Raw genomic sequence first — 18,758 nt, forward strand, 5'->3', positions numbered from 1 at the left:
CATGAGTCTATGAAATAGATTATGTATGAAAATTAAATGAAGATTAAGCATGAAAAGCGAGGCTCTACACCTTTTTTTTAATGGGTTTTAGAAATCGAAATCTGATCAAGCTCGGACACATGTCTGCTACCAATTAGAGAAAAAATGGGATATGTTGAATTGGGAGCAAAATAAATTTTCATTCACGGATAACTAAGCTTTAACAAGAAAAATGGATACTTCTTGTACCGCCTTTATAGAAGCATAATGGAGAAAAATCTATGCATAATAGGGGAAGACTACAATAAAAGGATGTTCAACTGTTGATGGCTAACTCATAAATACAAATACTGGACCTAGATTTGTTGATTGGATTGGACTACGATTAAAATTACTGATTGAACGACTCCCCTATAATACAATATAAACTCTACTCTTTACGCGATGGAAAATAGAATGCAGAAAAATAGTGAGTATCTTATATCTCTATATATGTTAATTATATACCATATGTGTACTTATACAGGTGAAACTAGAATTAATAGTAACGATTAAAATTATATCTACCCTATTTGGCTTTTAGATCACCCTTTATGGGTGGATTTTTAATTTCGATAATATCAAAAAATATACTTTGTGATCTTAAATATGTTAATATATATCATTATTATATATTTTTTTTAAATGTTATTAAAGATTAGAAAAATAAAATAAAAGGGCTTGCAGTTGGGACTTGAGGTAGAAATGCCTAAACTTCAGACAACGCATGACAAAAAAAAAGGGCAACCCGATGCACTAAAGCTTCCACTATGCGTGGGATCCGGAGAAAGGTCTGACCACGAGTAGTTTTAAAAAAGGATACATGTTAGATATGAGTGTCCAAATAAAATACCCCGTGAAATTTTTACATGTAATCCTTCTTTTTTGGGCCAAATACCAAAGTTGGAGGCCCAACAACCCAATACCACTAGAGATTTAATGGTCCAGTCCTATAAGAATCCAGAAACCCAATCTTGGTAAATTTTGGATCCAATTACAAAAATTCCACGAGGCAGAGGCGTATCTAGGAGTTAATAATATGAAATATAACAAGTATAGTAAAGATTTCTTTTGTGGGAAAGACATCTAAGCTGTGTTAAAAGACCATCGTAGTTATCAGAGGCGGATTCAAGATTTAAAGTTTATGTATTACTACATCGACCTCAAGTTAATGCTACACCAATAACTGGTTATCTGTCAAAATAAAGGTAGACAATCTCATTCTCACAAACCAAACACAAGACAATTGCAAATTGAAAAATCTCCTTTACTATCAAAGTTTTGATTGCTTTGTGCAACATCAGTACAACAATAACTATGCCTCAATCCCGAGCAAGTTGTATTCGGCTATATGAATCATCAATCACTGTCCATGTCACTCCATTTAAGTTTTGTGCAACATCAATGAAAAAAAATATATTTCTTATATCTATATCTCACAAATGGCTTACAAAATGCACATGTGACTTCCAGTGGAGACTAAAATCCAGCAGTCTACATTGATCGAGACCATCAATCATCTTCTGATGGTAGAGTTGGACTCTTTGAGCAGGCATCGTTTGCATGAAGTTCCAACATTTTCTTCTCGGGATTACACAGACCTAGAGGATAAAATGAATAAAACACTGGTAATCAGAGAGTTGGCAACAAGGAGGAGAAATATTGTTGTATGTCTCAAATCTTATCAAAACAGCTTTCAATGACATCTAGCTGGTTTAATGGCGACTTAATTGCACTAGATACCATGGAAAGTTGTGCTCATGGAACTATGCTACCTTGTAGATTAACCGTACTAAACGAATTTGGAGCATCCCACAGAAACACCATCAGATGTTTCATAGAATTTTGGGATGAGGCAACAAGCAAGCAAAATACAGAGATCAATGATCGAAAACCAAGTGTAAAAATGCAATAACAAACAACTAGGCAATGTATTTGTTAGCCTTGGAACATTATCACATCACAAGATTGATACTTCCACCATCACTAATATATTCATAAGCTAATAGTACATGGACATTTTTTTATAGCAATATTTGCGCCAACAACATACCCAGTGTAATCTCACAAGTGGATTCTGGGGAGAGTAAGATGTACGCAGACCTTACCCCTATCTTTAGGAGGTAGAGAGGTTGTTTTCGATAGACCTATAGCAATATGTGCACCGTGTGTAGGAAATACACAAAATCAAACAATTTTTCATCTGCAGTGCTGAACGTTCAAATTTCATCGTCCAGGATGCACCAAAAGCAAAAGCATTATTTTTTATGTGTCAACACAAATTTATACACCACAAGAGCATCTGTGAATGGTGTTCTTAATGAAAGACAAAGAAACAGACCTGAACACTTTGGAATATCCCACACAGCAATAGAAGATGCTGTACACTCAGGTTCACATAGTTGCTTATTATTCTCATGATTGACATTCATTGCAAGCATCCAGGCTCCAATGGTAACATCCTCATTGCTAAACATTCGGAAACTGATAATTCACAGGAAAAGGAGAGAACTAATGAGCTATCACTCCTTTGACTAGAAAAAAGCAGACACAATAAGGCCCAACAAAATAAATAAATGAATCCCCGAAACACTGTGATGTGAAATGAATTTTAGAGACTGTAATGTGAAAGGATATATCCAGCTTTTTACCATAAAAATCTTGTGTTTAATCTAGACTTTAATTTTCCAAATGCCAATAGACATTCTCAACTTGAAGAATTATAAGAGCAATTTCTTTTCTTTTCTTTTTTTGAGATAAGGGTAACAATTATAAGAGCAATTTCTTGTTGCTGAGATGTACTGGAAAAATGTCTGCATTCGTCTTGCACAACCGCCCCAGGAAAGTAATTATCATTAAGAGGGCGAACTTTGATATCTAACTACGACAAGCTATGGGGACGAAGGGTTTAAGAATAAGAAATCTTTGATAATTCTAGTTTTACAGAAAAATCATCACATCATGTCAAGGAAGTTGCCAACACATCCTCTTTTTTCCCTATATTTTAACAATGATTGACTTCCTATTAGTAACCTTAGCTTAGATGAAACAAGCTACTCTATTAATCACATCATTTAAAAATTTGTATACTCAGTCTGATGCCTTATGGTTAGGGCTGTTCAGAGTTTTGGTTAAAACCAAAATCAAATCGAAAATTTAACCAAACCGAATAAAAAAACCGACATTTGGTTTGGTTTGGTTTTAAATTTGAAAAACCGATAATATTTGGTTTGGTTATGGTTATAGTAAAAAATAACCGAATAAATAACTGAACCAAACCGATAATTATATACATAAAATTTATAATTATTTATATGTATAGTATTAGCTTTTCATAAATAATTAAAGATAGTTTATACCTTTTAATTATTAATTTAATTTTGATCTACTTATTTTTAAGGCCCGTGTCTTAAAAGAATATGTCCAAGTCCAACAATCCAAGCCCAACTCTAAATTCTAATAAGTCGTAAGCACTAAGCAGCATAAGGGTAAAACGTAAAAACCCTACTATCTATTTTCCTTTTACAATTCTGATTTCTGTTCCACTTCCAGCCTAAGAACAAAGCGTAAAAACCCTACTTCTCCGGACACTGTTTTGAGCATTGATTAGTTTGGAGCTTAAGCTAAGGAAGATGGTCGAAGTACTTTTGATTATATTATGGATTCTCTAGTTAGTTTAGTTTAAATATGTAATTTTTTCATTTTAATGGACAAAGTTGTTTGTATTTTGGAACCTCTGTTTGACTTGTTCTTTTAAATCTAAACTGCGTTGCAAGTTTGGTCCACCTGATTTTCCATTAGCAACAAAAGTTCGCCCTTGTGGGCCGTGAGGCAAAAAGAGTTTCATAACAAATTTGAAGAATGTATAGAGAGAATATTTGAATTATCCCGGCTAGTCATAAACCAAAAAATCGAACCAAACTGAACCAAACCGACAATAACCAAACCGGTGGTTATTATTTTACTTGGTTTGGTTATGGTTTTCGACATTTAAAAATCGATTAAATTGATTTGGTTATGGTTTTAATCAATAACCGACCCAAACCGAACCATGAACACCCCTACTTATGGTCAGATAGAATTCTAACTACGGCAACTTAAGTTTCATGTTACCTGCACGGCGAGCTTATTTCGAGACCGGCTTACCCAACAAGGACAGGAAATATTACACGTTACTAAAGTTGGAGAAAAACAGAAGCAGCATTACATGAATAGGTAGCAGATGTTCTTGAATTAAGTATTACATTATACACAACAAACACTTCCACCTAACTGCTATAGAAATACACACTTTGTTGGGTGAAAAAAATCAGTTCAGAACAGATGACAGACAGAACTATTTGAACAAAGCACACACTTGCCTGTTGTTCCTCAGGGCAACCAAACTTGCAACAACATCAGCAGAAAGAGCATAAATAGGACCATAAGCATGCAGAAAATACTCCTTCCCCAGAATAGATGAAAGTGGTTCATACCTGTAGTAGTTGTACAGATTCAATGAGACAATACTGAAGATAAGAACAACAATAACCCTGATAATTGACAACACAACTTTTCTTCGCATTTAGTCACTGGTATGTATTTATCTACACCTTTTCCTCAACATTGTCACAAGCTTCACAGCATCTATCAACAAGCATAAGCTGCTAATGATCATTCTTTTGGTCGGTTGCTAATGACCATTGTGTTCTCAAAATAAATAGGAGGGCAAGACACATAATTATAAAAAAATACCACGTATTACCATGTTATTATGTGTTACTTAATTTCCACCATAAAATCTGGAGGTCTTGCTTTCTTTTTTTTCTTTTTCTGTTTTGGTTCTCCTGCAATTTAGCACATATTGATCTTCTCCTTATTGATGACTCAGAAATCTGTCTCGGCCAAACCTGTTGGACCAACCACAACATTCGCCCCCCCTCCCCCTACTCTTCTCCACTTAATTAACAGGCTTAGTTTGCATGGTGCAGGGCTCGAGCCAGTGACCTACATCACAAGTTCCTCAACCTTTGCCACTTGAACTAAGCCTGACGTCATTTAGCACATTTTGATATTTCACTTTTTATCCCTAGAAATACAGAGAGTAAGTTGCAATCTTCATGACTTCCAGTATGAATCAGTTCTACTAAAAAAATCATATTTGAACTACTATCTTAATAGTCCTGCCTAGTAATTTAGGATATTCAACTTGGAATGCATTTCACACATTAGGAAATAAACTTGACAAAATTAGTTTGCCAATTATATTAGTATATAGGAAACTCCTATCAGACTAACCATTTGAGCTTGGGGTCGGTGAAAACTGGACCCTTTTTCATGCATCCAAGGTATGTCTGTGAGTGAGACCGCTCTTTGGCCAAGAGCAATGAAAGGCGATCTGTTCATGGAATATCAAAGTAACACGAGGTCATCAAAAATTACAGTAGCATAGTAATCATAATACACACTCTCAATTAAAGAACAATAAGAATAACAAAACATCACAATTCTAGCTACCTGGCCGTAAATATATGTCATCATCAGCTTTAACATAGAACTCAGAATCATAAAGTGCATAGGCAGCCTTGAAAAAACCTAATCTGTAAAAGCATCTTGGTGTAAGTGTAGGTCACAAACAGAAGAGTAATGAATAATAAATGTCAGAACTAACGTTTTGTATGGGAGCTTACTGTACTCTTCTTCAATGTCTAATAGCACAAAATCATCATATTCTGCTACCTCTTTCTTAAGAGCTAACATCTTGGATTTATCACTTGTTCTACCAATAACAAATCTAAAAGCCAAGCCAGTGGCTTCTTCTAACCTGCAACATTCATTCAGCTGGTTCAGCAAAATATGTTCAAGCAAAATTCACAAATCTGGGGTAGTACAACTACACATATTGGTCAATTTCCAGTAAGTTCTTGCTGGTCAAGTTTCAGGACACAGTTAGATCAAATAGTCAGCATGTGACAATTGATTCGGAGAACATGAAATTATAATTATTTTGAATCAAGTTTATGGAAACCACATCCATATTGGGTATCTTTTCACGATACCACATTAGTGGTGAGAGCATGAAATTATTTGAAATAGATCTTCATTCTGGTTAGGAAGACAACAAACAATACATTAAGTACTCTCACCACATCTTACTAATAATCCAAAAACAATTTAAGATGTGACTTTCATTTTTATAACAACAATATCAATCCACATACTGTAAATATTCCTACTGCAACTGCCTCCCAAAGCTACATAAACTCAAAGAACGTGCCTTTTTGTTCTCGAAAAGAAAATGAAGCTAGTTTTCGCTTTCAAAACTGAAGTTGAAGTAGAGAGAGTTAAAATCTATCAATCAGTCAATCAACTACACCTCAATTCAAACTAGTTGGGGTTGGCATATATGAATCAATTCTGGTATATTAGGATCCAAGAGTAATTTCAGATCTGAAACTAAAATCTTCCCATCTGTCCAACCCCGTAGAATTAATCTAGGTGTGAACAAGCTACTCCAAATAACACGATTATCAATAAAAATGATCCGAAACTAGAATCTTACACAATATCAACCCGTATTCTGTAAATATTCCTACTTCCATTTCGTCCCTAAAGCTACATAAACTCAAAGAACCTGCCTTTTTGTTCTTGAAAAAAAAATGAAGCTAGTTCTTGCTTTCAAAACTGAAGCTGGAGCAGAGAGAGTTAAAATCTATCTATCAGTCAAAAATCAACTACACCTCAATCCAAATTATCTGGGTTCGGCAAATATGAATCAGTTCGGCTCTACTAGGATCCACGAGCAATTTAAGACCTTGCGTCTCTATCCCACAAAGATAGAAGTAAGGTATGCGTACATCCCCACCCTCCCTTAACCACACTTGTGGGATTACACCGGATATGTTATTGTCGAGCAATATAAGATCTGAAACTAAAATCTTTCCATCTGTCCAACCCCATAGAATTAGTCTAGGTGCGCACAAGCTAGTCTAGGTACCACGGTTAACAATAAAAATGATCTGAAACTAAAATCTTACACAATATCCTCTACATAAATGAAGTATGAATAAAAGAATATTTACATTTAGACAAGAAAAAAAAGGGTATACTTTTGAAGCCCATTGTGATCAGATGGAAACCAAGTCCTCCGCAATGATCTCCGGCGAGCAACCGATCCAAACCCAGTCTGAATTCCAACAAAACCCATTACTTTATGCCTCTTATACCCTCCATCAGTAACCCCACTTTCTCCTCCTCCATTTCTATCCCAAGCAACAGAAACAGATCTGGGTTCAGCATATTTACAGCTATACCCAAAACTCCTCGAAATCGCAATAAACCCGAAAACAAAACCAGCAAAACCGATAAGAAAACATAGAATCAAGATTGTTGATCTACGGGAATGGGAGTAGTACGCATAGGATGGTCGAGCAGTGAAGATTTTTGGGTTTGAAGGCATTTCTAGACAAATGGGGTTGTTGAAAAACTGGGGAAAAAAAATTCAAGAATCGGATTTGAGGTTTTTAAGCAGTGTAGTGAAGATTCAAAAGAATCAGATTACAGAGAGTTATAGTTGCAGATTTCTACTCAGATTTACAAAATTTGGAGTAAAGTTCATGAGAATATAGTTTACCAATTTTTGTACTAAACTTCAAAACTGAATATTCATAAAAATGTCTTCTTGATTTGTAAACTATATGTATTTTGAGTTGCCGGTTGTTGGGATAATTTTCTATGTGACAGTTTGTTTGAATGGTTGTTACTAGTAACCCTGTAGTGTTAGTTTAACCGTTCATTCAACCAACGAGGTTACAAAAGCATAAGCAACTTTCATCTCTGTTATACATGTATTAGTAAAATAAGGATATAGTATTAATTGATGAGATCAATGTTAGGTGGAGTTAAGCGAAGTGGATGTGTGAACAAATCAAGAGAAGCAAAATTAGGAAAGAAGTTATTCGGAACGAGGTAGGATTGATCTATGTGAAGGTCAAGATGCAAAATGTGAAATTCTTTGGTCATGTAAAGAATATATGCAAATATCAAGAGATGTAACAGGATGACATTGTGGATCTCAGTAGAGGTAGATGTAGACCTAAAAAGTATTAGGTTCAAGGTAATTAGGCAGATTATATCGCAAATTCAACTCACCAAGGACATGTCCCTTGATGTGGTGGTGGTAGAATATTAACATAAAAGGATAGTAGACGAGCGGAGTATATTTTCTTTTCCATTCCCAAAGTATTAGTATTCTTCTTGTTTTTTTCATCTATCTTTAAATTACTATTACTACTTGTTCGTATTGTTTAATCTCGATATCTTATTTTCTTCTTGCGGTTACTATTACCTCTTTTTCGTTGCTCGTTCAGTTGAAGGTCTAACACAATCAATTTTTTTACTTTTTCAAGATAAAGATAAAATTTATGAATATTTTATTTTTTCTATTACATGAAATTTGTTGTTATTGTTATAGAATAAATGTCCTCAATCAAAGAATGAGCGAGTCCGATTAGCATGAACAAGAGTTTCAAGCCCGAAATTGATTTCAGGCCCAAGCAAGGATTCGTTTAGCTCTCCGAGCCCATTTCCAATTTGCTTGGATCCACACTAGACGTAGAAATAGGCTCCAAGCTTGTCCTTAAAAAAACATGTCATTATTCTAAAAAAATATTTATAAAATTTAAAATTTAAGAACAGTAATTATTTTTCAATTACAAGCACTGAAAATAACTATTTGTGAATTTTAGGGTCTCCAATCTCCACGTCGATGGATGTCCAATTTTAAAATTAAGATCTAAGTGTTTGTTTATGAAAAAAAATACAAATCTCTTCATTCATGAACAACTTTAGATATATGGTATTTAAAATTAAGCTTGAAGTTTCTATGGTTAGAATTCAAACAAAAATCAAATTTGATTTCAGTTATTGTTGTCTGAATTATTTTTATCTACATTTCAGTTATATATGGGTTTGATTCCTCATTTCTTCATGAACTTCAACATATGTTGTTGGGTTTAATTGATAGTTTGAATGGGAAATTGAGGAAAAAAGAAGTGGAGAAGAAAATGATATGTTCTCTCTTGCTTTATTAAATAAGCTTTGGTCTCACATAGGTGATGGAAATGAAAAGTCTCCTACTTAAAAGTAGAAGCACTTCTTCATGTTGCTAAAGGGTCAAGAAGAGGGTCTCCCCTCGCGCCGTCGTCTCGCTCGGCTTCGGCTTCGGCTTCGATCAATTGATATGATTGTCATCAAAGATTTGCAGTACCTCTACTTTGGTGAGTAAATCGTTCTATCCTGGGAGGAAAGATTCCAAAACCTCGGGTACTTTGAGGGGAATAATTTCCTTAAGGACACACTGTGCAGTCAGTGGGCTCGATTTTGTTCTTGCATTAAATTTTCAGATTCTGTGTTTTATTATTTTTAGTTGTTGTTACTGTTTTAATATTTTTCAATACAGTTTACTAACATATGTAACTTTAGATTTGTTTCGAAGTTAATATTAATAGTTTATTTAATTTTTATTAAGGTGAAATATTTCATTTATGTGGAATGTCATTGTCAATGTTTTTGCAAATAATATAAAAAGTAGAGAAGTATATTAGGTGTGTTTCTCAAACTAATAAATGATAATTTAGATATGAAACTCACCATTTTAATAATTTAAGTATGAATATACAAAAAACATAAATTAAATGTGTTTTTAACACTTATTTTATAAAAAAATTATTCTCGACTAGAGTATACACTCAAATTCCTTATGGCTGAGCCGGGCCGGCATGAACAAGAACTTCAAGCCCGAACTTGATGTCAGGCCCAAACATACTCCCTCCGAGCCCATTTGGGCCCGTTTCCGATTTCGCACCTGTTCGATCCTCATTCTCTTCTAGGGTCTCCACACCTGATAATGCAATTCCTTTTTTCCTTCTCATGGCGTCTCCAAACCCTCACAGCTCGCCGCCGGTCGCCGTTGACCAACGCCACCTTCAATTTACTCCGGTCGATTTACCTCTCACTTCGCCGGTAAGTATTCCTCTTCGTCGCTCCTGCTCGGAGGCGGAGTCAGAATTTCAACTTTTCGTGTTTCATATTTTAGAACGACAACTTGAAAGTATAATAATTGAGTTCTAAATCTTATATTTCTACTTATTTCATGAATTTCTTAGCAAAATACACTATTTGCGCATCGATTTTGTGTAAGAGAAGGAAATGGATGATCATTTTGAAGAGGAGAAGTTCTGTATATAATGATTCATCTAGTTAATGCTCTCTGCTTGAGTTGATGATGTTGAAAGAAAAAATGTTGCATTTTTTATGCTTAGTGTATCTCTTGAGTTTGTTTGATTGATTCAATCTGTGTCTTTGCCTTTCGCTGATAGACGTCGAATTAGGACACTGATGATTCACGAAAACTTAGCTTAAAGTAGAATAAAATTAGTTTTGGAGCTTCAGTAATGAAATTGGGATTCTTTGTTGAGCTTATTCGGGCTTTGATTGAAAAAGGAAGTTGTAGATTTAAAAAATTAAGTTCGAATAGTCACTTTTTTCATAGCATGAAAGTGAATTTTTTTTCTCTTTTTTTTTTTTGGTTTAACCATTCGGTATCTGAAGCAAACTGGCCCGACTAATCTCAGTTCGAGCTGGAAAGACTAAATGGGTAAAGCGCACTCTACTAAGAAGTTCTTGATTCACAGAATAACTAAATAAGCTTTGAAATGGAACGTTGAAAACTTTAGTTTGTTTGATTCATCTGCATTCTTGCCTTTCTCTGACAGACATTGAATTAGAACACGGATGATTCATGAATGAAGCTAACCTTAAAAGTAGAATTCAGCTGTGGATTTGGGATCATAAATTGAGCCTATTCAGGTTTTGGTTGGAAAAACAAGTCGGAGATTTTTAAAAAATAAGTTCGAAGGTCACTTGTCGTAGCAGGGGAAATGATAAAGGGGAATGAAAAATTATTATTTTGTTACACACTGGCCCGAGTAAATCCTTATTTGCGCTGGATAGACTATGAGGGTAGCGCACTCTACAATGAAAATTTTCATTCCCAGAATAACTAAGCAAGCTTTGTATGGAATGTGGAGAACTTTAGATGCCAAATGTTTATTCTAAGAAGGTAGTACAATGCACATTTAATATGGTATGTTTCTTTAGGATTTCCATGCCATGAGTAATATATACTGAAGCATTTATGAATATTAGCACTATTTAGATGTCATCAATCAGTCTATAAATCAGATTGCGTAGTTGTAAATTTAACGAGAATGTTTATCTCTGAGAAGTACAAAAGAAAGCAAAGTGTTGCAAATAGTGATTTGTCAAAGCTTGATCGTTGCTTAGACAAAACTTCAAGCCTAAAACTTTGAAGTACCCAAGTATAGTCTATTAAGTGCTTGACAAGGTATTATGCAATACATTCATGAAAAGGCAATTGTTGGCCATATTTTTTATGCTATCATGTATCCACTTTAAAATATCTCTGCAGCTTCCGTTTCTTGTATATGGCATTGAATTATAGGATTTTCCTTGAGGCTCGTTTTCATAATTGTTTTGCCAAATATAATGACCTGTTGTTGCTACAGTGGTGTTATTGAGACATATAAAGAGTTCAAAGTTTGGACATACATTTACTTTTGGAATCAACTAACTTGTGTGATTTCATGTTAAATGTTTAACGTGCATCATCTGTGTTGGATTGCCTTTGTTGATTCATATTTGTAAAGTGGTTGCTTTTATTTAGATGGCAGATGCTACTCCTGAGGGTATTGTGGACTTAACCAGTGTGACTGAAGCAAGCACAGGCGAGAAGCGAAAAAGAGAAGGAAGATTAAGATCAAGAGTTTGGCAACACTTTACAAAGCTAATAAAGGAGGATGGAACTTGTGACAAATGCAAGTGTAATCATTGCCATAAAATTTTCACTTCTTCAACCCGAAGTGGAACAACTCATTTGCTTCGTCATATAAGTGAAGGAATATGTCCAGCATTTAAGAAAGTAAAAAAGGAAAACTCGCCAACAATTTTCAGCTATATAGGTGGTAGCATAGACCGAAAAGTTGGTATTAACCCTTGGAAGTTTGATCAAGAACTAGGTCAAGCATCTTTTGAACAATCAATTGATGCACATGATGACTTGCTACCAATAGGGTTAGATGACATTGAACGTCAAACATGCACAACGTCAGAAGGTGATTATGGCGGCGGCCAAACATCAATGCCTGTATTTTCAAAACTTCCTCAACAACCTGCTGTGAAGTCCCATCCTATTGCAGACCCATGGATGTCTGAGTTGAAGGCTTGTGTAGGTAAACTCGTTGAACTCACAAACGAACGAGTGTCAAAGCTTAGCACGGATATCAAGACTTGTGTGGCTATTAGCACTCCCGATCTCTCTATAGGTTTTGCTGTGAAGTGCTTGAATGAGATGGAGGATATTCCACAATCAAGTGCTATGTATTTAGATGCTTTGGACATCGTAAGGGATCCAGAAGAAAGAGAGTGTTTCGTTTGTTTAAACCCAGAGCCGCGTAGGAGATGGCTGCAAAGGATGTTGCATCGTCGTTTTCCCTTACGCTACAGCACCGATGTTTGACCAACTGTAAGTAATCAACCAGCAATTGGTAAATGACAATCAGCTCCACGTGAAACACAATCAGCTCGTGGCGGATCACAACACTTACTAAAGAACAAGGGAGATATCTTTTGACAACCGCGCGAGGTCTTTTCATGAACAGTTAGTTTTACTTGACCATGCTTGTTATCAAGCTCTGATTATTGACATATATATTGCCATGACCTTTTGTTGTACTGTACAATTTCTGTTGTTTCAAATGAGGATTCCATTCTCGAAAAAAGGTTGGGAAGCTTAATAATTGTGTTATCGAAAAATAAAAAATAAAGATATTTTCTTTTACTGTTTCTGAAAATGTGTGTTTTCACCATGTAGTTGCTATGTTTCTACATTGTTTTCTTTTTTTGTACTTGGATTTGCTGTACTCGAGCTGAGGATTTTTCAGAAACAGAACACGAGCGGAGGGTTTTTCAGAAACAGATTCTTCACCTCCATAAGATAGTGGTAAGGTGTAGTACACTCAACTCTCCCGATGAAAATCATATTCAAGTCTACTACTAGATCCTACTACTAATTCAACTTTCCTTTGCTCAGTAGTTTGACTACTTATTCAAAAGATCATACAAGAAATGAAAAGTTGTACTACAGACACGGGAAAATCTACTTCCAACAATTGGAATGTGTGGCCTAAAATAAGCTTTAGATAAATTGTCTTTGCGTGGCACCAGTATAGAAATTTTTTAACTTAATTGTTTTTAAATATAAAAATACGACATTCATTTTATGGACCGACTAAAGTGAAAAGTATGTTGCATAAATTGCGATAACAAAATAATTTTGACCACATTTTGGAAAATGAAATACTTAATTTATTCTTTTGTAAATTCTCACATTTTTTTAAACACTTGTATACAAATATTATATATTGAAAATTATTTAAATATACTAGAAATTGTAACAAATATCCCGTAAAATCTCGTGTAATTTTGTATCCTATCATATAAAAGTACACAAACTATTTTCGGTAGATTCTACGAATCGAACAAAAGGAAACAACGAGTAATAATAAAATTGATGTTTAAGATAGTCTAAATTTTTAAAATTATTATATGTATGACACGTGTCATTTTGATAAACCCAGGCTCAACTCTATATAAAACCCTTTCCCCTTCACTTTCTTCTTTAGGGTTTTTGGCAGAAATGGCGACTCGTTATCTAACTCGTTCTCTACTCAGTACTCTCTCTCGCTCATACACTCCTCTTTCTCTCTCTACACCTCTTCCATCTTCTTTCTCTCTCCTCCGCCTTCGTCCTCTGATCGCCGTAGCAGCCAATCTCCGAACCTTCTCTCCGGCGACGCCGACGGTGGCGACGTCGTTGCGAGGTTTCGCGACTCGCCAAACGTCGTCGTCGTTGAATGACCCGAACCCGAACTGGTCTAACCGTCCACCGAAGGAGACGATTCTGCTTGATGGATGTGATTTTGAGCACTGGCTTGTTGTGATGGAGAAGCCTGAAGGTGATCCTACAAGAGATGAGATTATCGATAGTTACATCAAAACCCTTGCTACGATTGTCGGAAGGTTCGAATTGAAATGCTCTAATTTTTGTTTTGCTGTTTACATCAATTAGTCGTGCATATCGCTCGAAGTTACTGCTTTCATTTCTTAATGCTTTATCTTAGCTGAGGGTTAGGGTAAGTGTGGGCACACTCTTAACCTTCCCAGACCCAGACCGCACTTGGTGGATTTGACTTGGGTATGTTGTTGTTGTTTAGATTTATCTGCGTTCAAATTGCAGACACAAACTAGGTAGAGATTAAAACTAGGTAGAGATTAAGGCATAGTAGCTTATGCGGAGTGCTAATGTGTAATTGGTTAGAAATGGAGAGAAGGGAGAACGGGAGAATACATATGGATTTTTGTCGGTAGAAAAAGTAGAGAACTTGTGGGATTACACTGGGAATGTTGTTGTAGGGAACAAATTATTGAGTGTTCCTATCCCTTAATAGGAATAGGATGCACTTATTGACTGGTGAAAGGAAAGAGCTGGGTCAGCCATTGACAAAGGAATACTGGACTCTACCCGTGTGAGGCCTTGTAGCCTGGAAGAACCATAGAATTGGAGTGTTATATTATAACATTGGTGGAAAGGTCAAGAGGGCACCTAAAAATAGTATTGACAGCCAGATTAGGGAAGTGTTTTCCGAGTTTGAGCAAATGCGATGCGACATCCAGGAAAAAGAGGGGCTGGGGGAAACATGTCCAAATGGAGAGGAATGGATATTGATGATTCATATAGCTATTCACAACTAGCTTGGGATTGATGCTTACTTGTTTTTGTTGTTGTTTACTCTGAATAGTCTAAGCAATCTGCCTATAGTGATCTACTTTTTTAGAAGACAAATCATTGAGTGTTCCTATGGAACATGTCCAAATGGAGCGAAATGGATATTGAGGATTCATATAGTCCCAATTAACTTGGGATTGAGGCTTACTTGTTTTTGTTGCTGTTTACTCTGAATAGTCTAAGCAATCTGTCTGTGATGATCTACCTTTTTGTTTCTTCTTATTATCATTTAATCATCAACCAATCTCTAGCTAGTTTGTGTCGGCAGTATGAATCCTTTAGATAGTTAATAATCTCACATTTGAATATGAACAATTTTCTTTATTGTTATCATTATAAATATAAATATAGCTTTTTTTTTCGAATCTTCCACCTAATCTCCACAGCTTTGGGCGACCCCTTCCCCTTGAATATTGATATACCCTAGAACTATACATTTTTGTTACCATGAGATATATTGGCAGCTCCCAATCTTTTTATTGGGATGCATGTGCTCTATGCAGGCAGCTAACTTATTGCAATGATTGTTTGGTCAGAAATGGAAGTAATCGAAGGAAAAGGACTTGAATTTGTATGTAAGTAGATAATGTTGAGAATTTGAGAATCTTTTAATAAGTTTTAGAAGGCAAACTATTGAGTGTTCATATTAAACAGATTCAAATTGAGCAGAATGGATATTGAGGATTCATATAGCTAATCCCAACTGTCTTGGGATTCAGGCTTAGTTGTTTTTGCTCTAAAATAGTTTAAGCAATCTGTCTGTAAAATAAAAGTGGGTCACTTGCTGATGGGATACTACCAGATTGTATGAGTTCTTGGGCATGTGAAATACTTGCAAAAAAAGTATAGTTAATTACTGTGGAGGATTAATGTGATTAATATTGCAGTGAGGAAGAAGCAAGAATGAAGATCTACTCTGTCTCGACAAGACATTACTATGCATTTGGAGCTCTTGTATCGGAAGAACTTTCTTACAAGCTAAAAGGTGATGCATTTTTAGCGTCCCCTTTCTTTAATATTTTTTGGTTATGTCTTGATCTTATCCAAGTATTTCTTAATGGTAAAGAGACAAAACTGAGCATTTGTTCCTTCATCCATGTGCAGAATTGCCGAAGGTTAGATGGGTGCTTCCTGATTCCTACCTGGACGTTAAAAATAAAGATTATGGAGGTAGGTGGTGACTAATATTTGTTGTCACACTATTCTTGTAAAATTATAATATGACATTTTTGTAATTTTAAGAGAGTAATGTATGATCAATAATCAAAATACTAGGCATTTGCTCCTGGCCAATAGGCTTTGAAGTGATTTCTTTCTTCAATTGTGTTTCTCTGCCTGAATTCACTTCCAATCTGCTGTGGATTTGCTTTCCTGTCCGTCCCTTGACATATGTAACTTCTTGGTAATCCTATTTTGTGTAACATAGGTTTAATTGGCATGGAGATATTAAAATGTCAATTTGCCTTGTATATGTCATTGTCTTAATAAAGAGTTGAAGTACTAGCTAAAGTAAATACTAAAACAGTAGCAAAAATTTGATCAGGAAAATTTAGTATTCTGTAGTTGTTAAATGAAGTTGAATCCTTGAAACTTGTGGAAGTTCATAGTTGTGTTTTTAGTTGAAGTATGTCAGAAGTGTCCCGAGATAAATATTGTTGCGTAAATTGAGACAAGGGAATTGTTGGAAAAATGCAGTTGAAATATGAAATGCTCGACTCTGAACAGTAAATTCATTTACAATGATTTAATACATGCATATGATAGTTTATTTTGCGGGGTAATGACATAAGAACAATTTGTGAGAAATTTGAGACCAGCTTGATATGCACTCATAGAAGGTTAGGCTCTTTTAAGTAGCATCACACTTGAATCACCAATCTTCTGCAGATTGTTGGCATTTGCATAATCATGTTCTTTTCTGGTACCAGTATTGTATGACTTTTGTCGTGCATGTTGCAGGGGAACCTTTTATCAATGGACAGGCTGTACCATATGACCCAAAATACCACGAGGAGTGGGTGAGAAACAATGCCCGAGCTAATGAGAGAAACAGACGGAATGACCGACCTCGTAACTTTGATAGGTCCCGAAATTTTGAGAGAAGAAGAGAGATGCAGAACCCTGGATCCAACATGGGTGGTGGACCTCCCAATATGAGGAATGCGTCACCCCCCAACATGGGAGGGATGCAGCAGCAGCAGCCCAACATTGGCGGGATGCAGCAGCAGCCCAACATTGGCGGGATGCAGCAGCCCAACATGGGAGGGATGCAGCAGCAGCCCAACATTGGCGGGATGCAGCAGCCCAACATGGGAGGGATGCAGCAGCAGCCCAACATTGGCGGGATGCAGCAGCCCAACATGGGAGGGCCACCCAACATGCAGCCCAACATGGGAGGTGCACCGCATAACTATGGTGGAGGGCCTCCCAGAAACTATGGTGGAGCGCCTCCCAATAACTATGGTGGAGCACCAAACAATCCAACCAATTTTCAATACAATGGTGGATCAAACAATGGGGGCATGCCTTACCAAACAGGTCCTGGGCCAAACCAGAACTATGCATCAAATACATCTGGTGGAAACCATTATCAGAACCCAAATATGCCTCCAAATCAGAACTATGCTCCGAATACGTCTGGTGGAAACCCTCAACAGAATCAAAACATATCTGGAAGAGATCCAAATTATCAATAGGCGATTGTAGATAAGTATGTAAGTTGTATTCCCAGAATTTTATTGCACGAAGTGAGAACACATATATCGTGGTTGATAGGATGTTTGGTGCTCGTAGTGGTTGAATGTGCAATAAGATGTGTTTTGTTGGTATGTATTATGCAATGCCAAAGTTGTTCTCATCCTGTTGTTTTTTCATTACAATGCTACTATATCAACATCCTCTCAGTTAATCGATTCTCTGATGAGTGTTCTAGCCTGTCGAATAATTTCATATGGTTTTCCATGCTGAATGATTGAACTTATAAGGCATCATTGCAGGTAATGTTTGCATCTTTGGACGGGTCTAAGCGATAATTGCAGGTAACATTTGCATCTTCGGACTATTTACACTATTATGGCTACAGATGTTTTCAAGGCGACAATGGAGATCTCTTTTTGTTAGAAAGCCTTAACCAGCCCTTATGTAGATGGCCTATTAGAATGCCCTATGTTACACTTGTATTTGCCCTTGCCATTAACGGAGCGCCATTGTAACTTGATCTATGAGATGCCTTTCTGTTTTTATGCAATGGATTAAGAAACTAAAAGGCACTAGGCCAACAGTTATAATACTTATTATTAAGAGTGCTCGAGGTTGAGAGTTCTGTGAATGAAGAGCATGACGACGAACAACTTATGTTGCTCGGACTCTTGAAAAGCATCGCTGGGTGTGTCTGATCCTATTCTTTTTTTTTTTGAGAATCTGATACAAATGTGACTGCAGTATCGGAGAGTTTGAGCAGACATAACAACCAACAAGGCAGTTGAAGGCTGTGGTTCGACTTGATGGCAATTTTGTAAACCTAAAGATGTGTAGTATTTGAAATCATGTCATAGAAGGTTGTAGACGGTTAGCAAATTCCACCATCATTAATCAGAGCTTTCGATCATGAATGCTGGAAATGAAATCACCATTAATAAAGAACGCAACATAAAGTATAATATTTTATGCTAATCTAAAATAATCGAGCCATATAATTGAAATTACAACATTTTGTGTGTGACGCTCCCATTAAACTCTCCTCCACTTGTAAGAAAGCATGATTCAAGCTTATGCTTATGATTATAGCAAAATTTTTGGGTATATGACTGACCGACTTTGTTTGACTTCAAATTTG

At 36.0% G+C, this 18,758-nt stretch overlaps 3 protein-coding genes across 4 annotated transcripts; 2 read left to right on the forward strand and 1 right to left on the reverse strand.

Annotated features, from left to right (window-relative positions):
• Positions 1 to 1,145: 1,145 nt before the first annotated feature.
• Positions 1,146 to 7,877, reverse strand: LOC129877400 (probable beta-1,3-galactosyltransferase 14). Its single transcript, XM_055952897.1, has 7 exons — positions 7,107 to 7,877; positions 5,669 to 5,821; positions 5,515 to 5,597; positions 5,296 to 5,395; positions 4,380 to 4,493; positions 2,360 to 2,502; positions 1,146 to 1,619 (listed from the first exon to the last, which is right to left on the reverse strand). Exons 1-7 carry the CDS (start codon positions 7,454 to 7,456, stop codon positions 1,531 to 1,533), a joined length of 1,032 nt encoding a protein of 343 aa, XP_055808872.1. The 5' UTR covers positions 7,457 to 7,877; the 3' UTR covers positions 1,146 to 1,530.
• A 1,872-nt stretch (positions 7,878 to 9,749) lies between these two features.
• On the forward strand, positions 9,750 to 12,929 carry LOC129877663 (uncharacterized). The gene is made up of 2 exons (XM_055953188.1): positions 9,750 to 10,020; positions 11,744 to 12,929. Exons 1-2 carry the CDS (start codon positions 9,805 to 9,807, stop codon positions 12,593 to 12,595), a joined length of 1,068 nt encoding a protein of 355 aa, XP_055809163.1. The 5' UTR covers positions 9,750 to 9,804; the 3' UTR covers positions 12,596 to 12,929.
• An 804-nt stretch (positions 12,930 to 13,733) lies between these two features.
• On the forward strand, positions 13,734 to 18,301 carry LOC129876177 (multiple organellar RNA editing factor 8, chloroplastic/mitochondrial). Of its 2 annotated transcripts, XM_055951527.1 has the most exons (5): positions 13,734 to 14,157; positions 15,811 to 15,908; positions 16,028 to 16,093; positions 16,883 to 17,637; positions 17,920 to 18,301. In XM_055951527.1, exons 1-4 carry the CDS (start codon positions 13,775 to 13,777, stop codon positions 17,617 to 17,619), a joined length of 1,284 nt encoding a protein of 427 aa, XP_055807502.1. In that variant the 5' UTR covers positions 13,734 to 13,774; the 3' UTR covers positions 17,620 to 17,637; positions 17,920 to 18,301. The 2 variants fall into 2 exon arrangements, with proteins under 2 accessions (XP_055807502.1, XP_055807501.1); XM_055951526.1 differs by lacking the exon at positions 17,920 to 18,301 and having other exon boundaries at positions 16,883 to 17,835.
• Positions 18,302 to 18,758: the final 457 nt, after the last annotated feature.

Source organism: Solanum dulcamara, chromosome 12 (assembly GCF_947179165.1).
Source record: "Solanum dulcamara chromosome 12, daSolDulc1.2, whole genome shotgun sequence".
Taxonomy (NCBI): domain Eukaryota; kingdom Viridiplantae; phylum Streptophyta; class Magnoliopsida; order Solanales; family Solanaceae; genus Solanum; species Solanum dulcamara.

Excerpts from the sequence above, each read along its gene's own strand:
- LOC129877400 (XM_055952897.1), bottom strand. The coding sequence starts at position 7,456 with ATGCCTTCAAACCCAAAAATCTTCACTGCTCGACCATCCTATGCGTAC. Across the intron at positions 5,822-7,106 it reads GATCACAATGGGCTTCAAAA|GTTAGAAGAAGCCACTGGCT; the intron begins GTATACCCTTTT and ends TGAATGTTGCAG. Across the intron at positions 1,620-2,359 it reads GGATATTCCAAAGTGTTCAG|GTCTGTGTAATCCCGAGAAG; the intron begins GTCTGTTTCTTT and ends TTTATCCTCTAG.
- LOC129877663 (XM_055953188.1), top strand. The coding sequence starts at position 9,805 with ATGTCAGGCCCAAACATACTCCCTCCGAGCCCATTTGGGCCCGTTTCC. Across the intron at positions 10,021-11,743 it reads ATTTACCTCTCACTTCGCCG|ATGGCAGATGCTACTCCTGA; the intron begins GTAAGTATTCCT and ends GCTTTTATTTAG.
- LOC129876177 (XM_055951527.1), top strand. The coding sequence starts at position 13,775 with ATGGCGACTCGTTATCTAACTCGTTCTCTACTCAGTACTCTCTCTCGC. Across the intron at positions 14,158-15,810 it reads CTTGCTACGATTGTCGGAAG|TGAGGAAGAAGCAAGAATGA; the intron begins GTTCGAATTGAA and ends TTAATATTGCAG. Across the intron at positions 16,094-16,882 it reads TAAAAATAAAGATTATGGAG|GGGAACCTTTTATCAATGGA; the intron begins GTAGGTGGTGAC and ends TGCATGTTGCAG.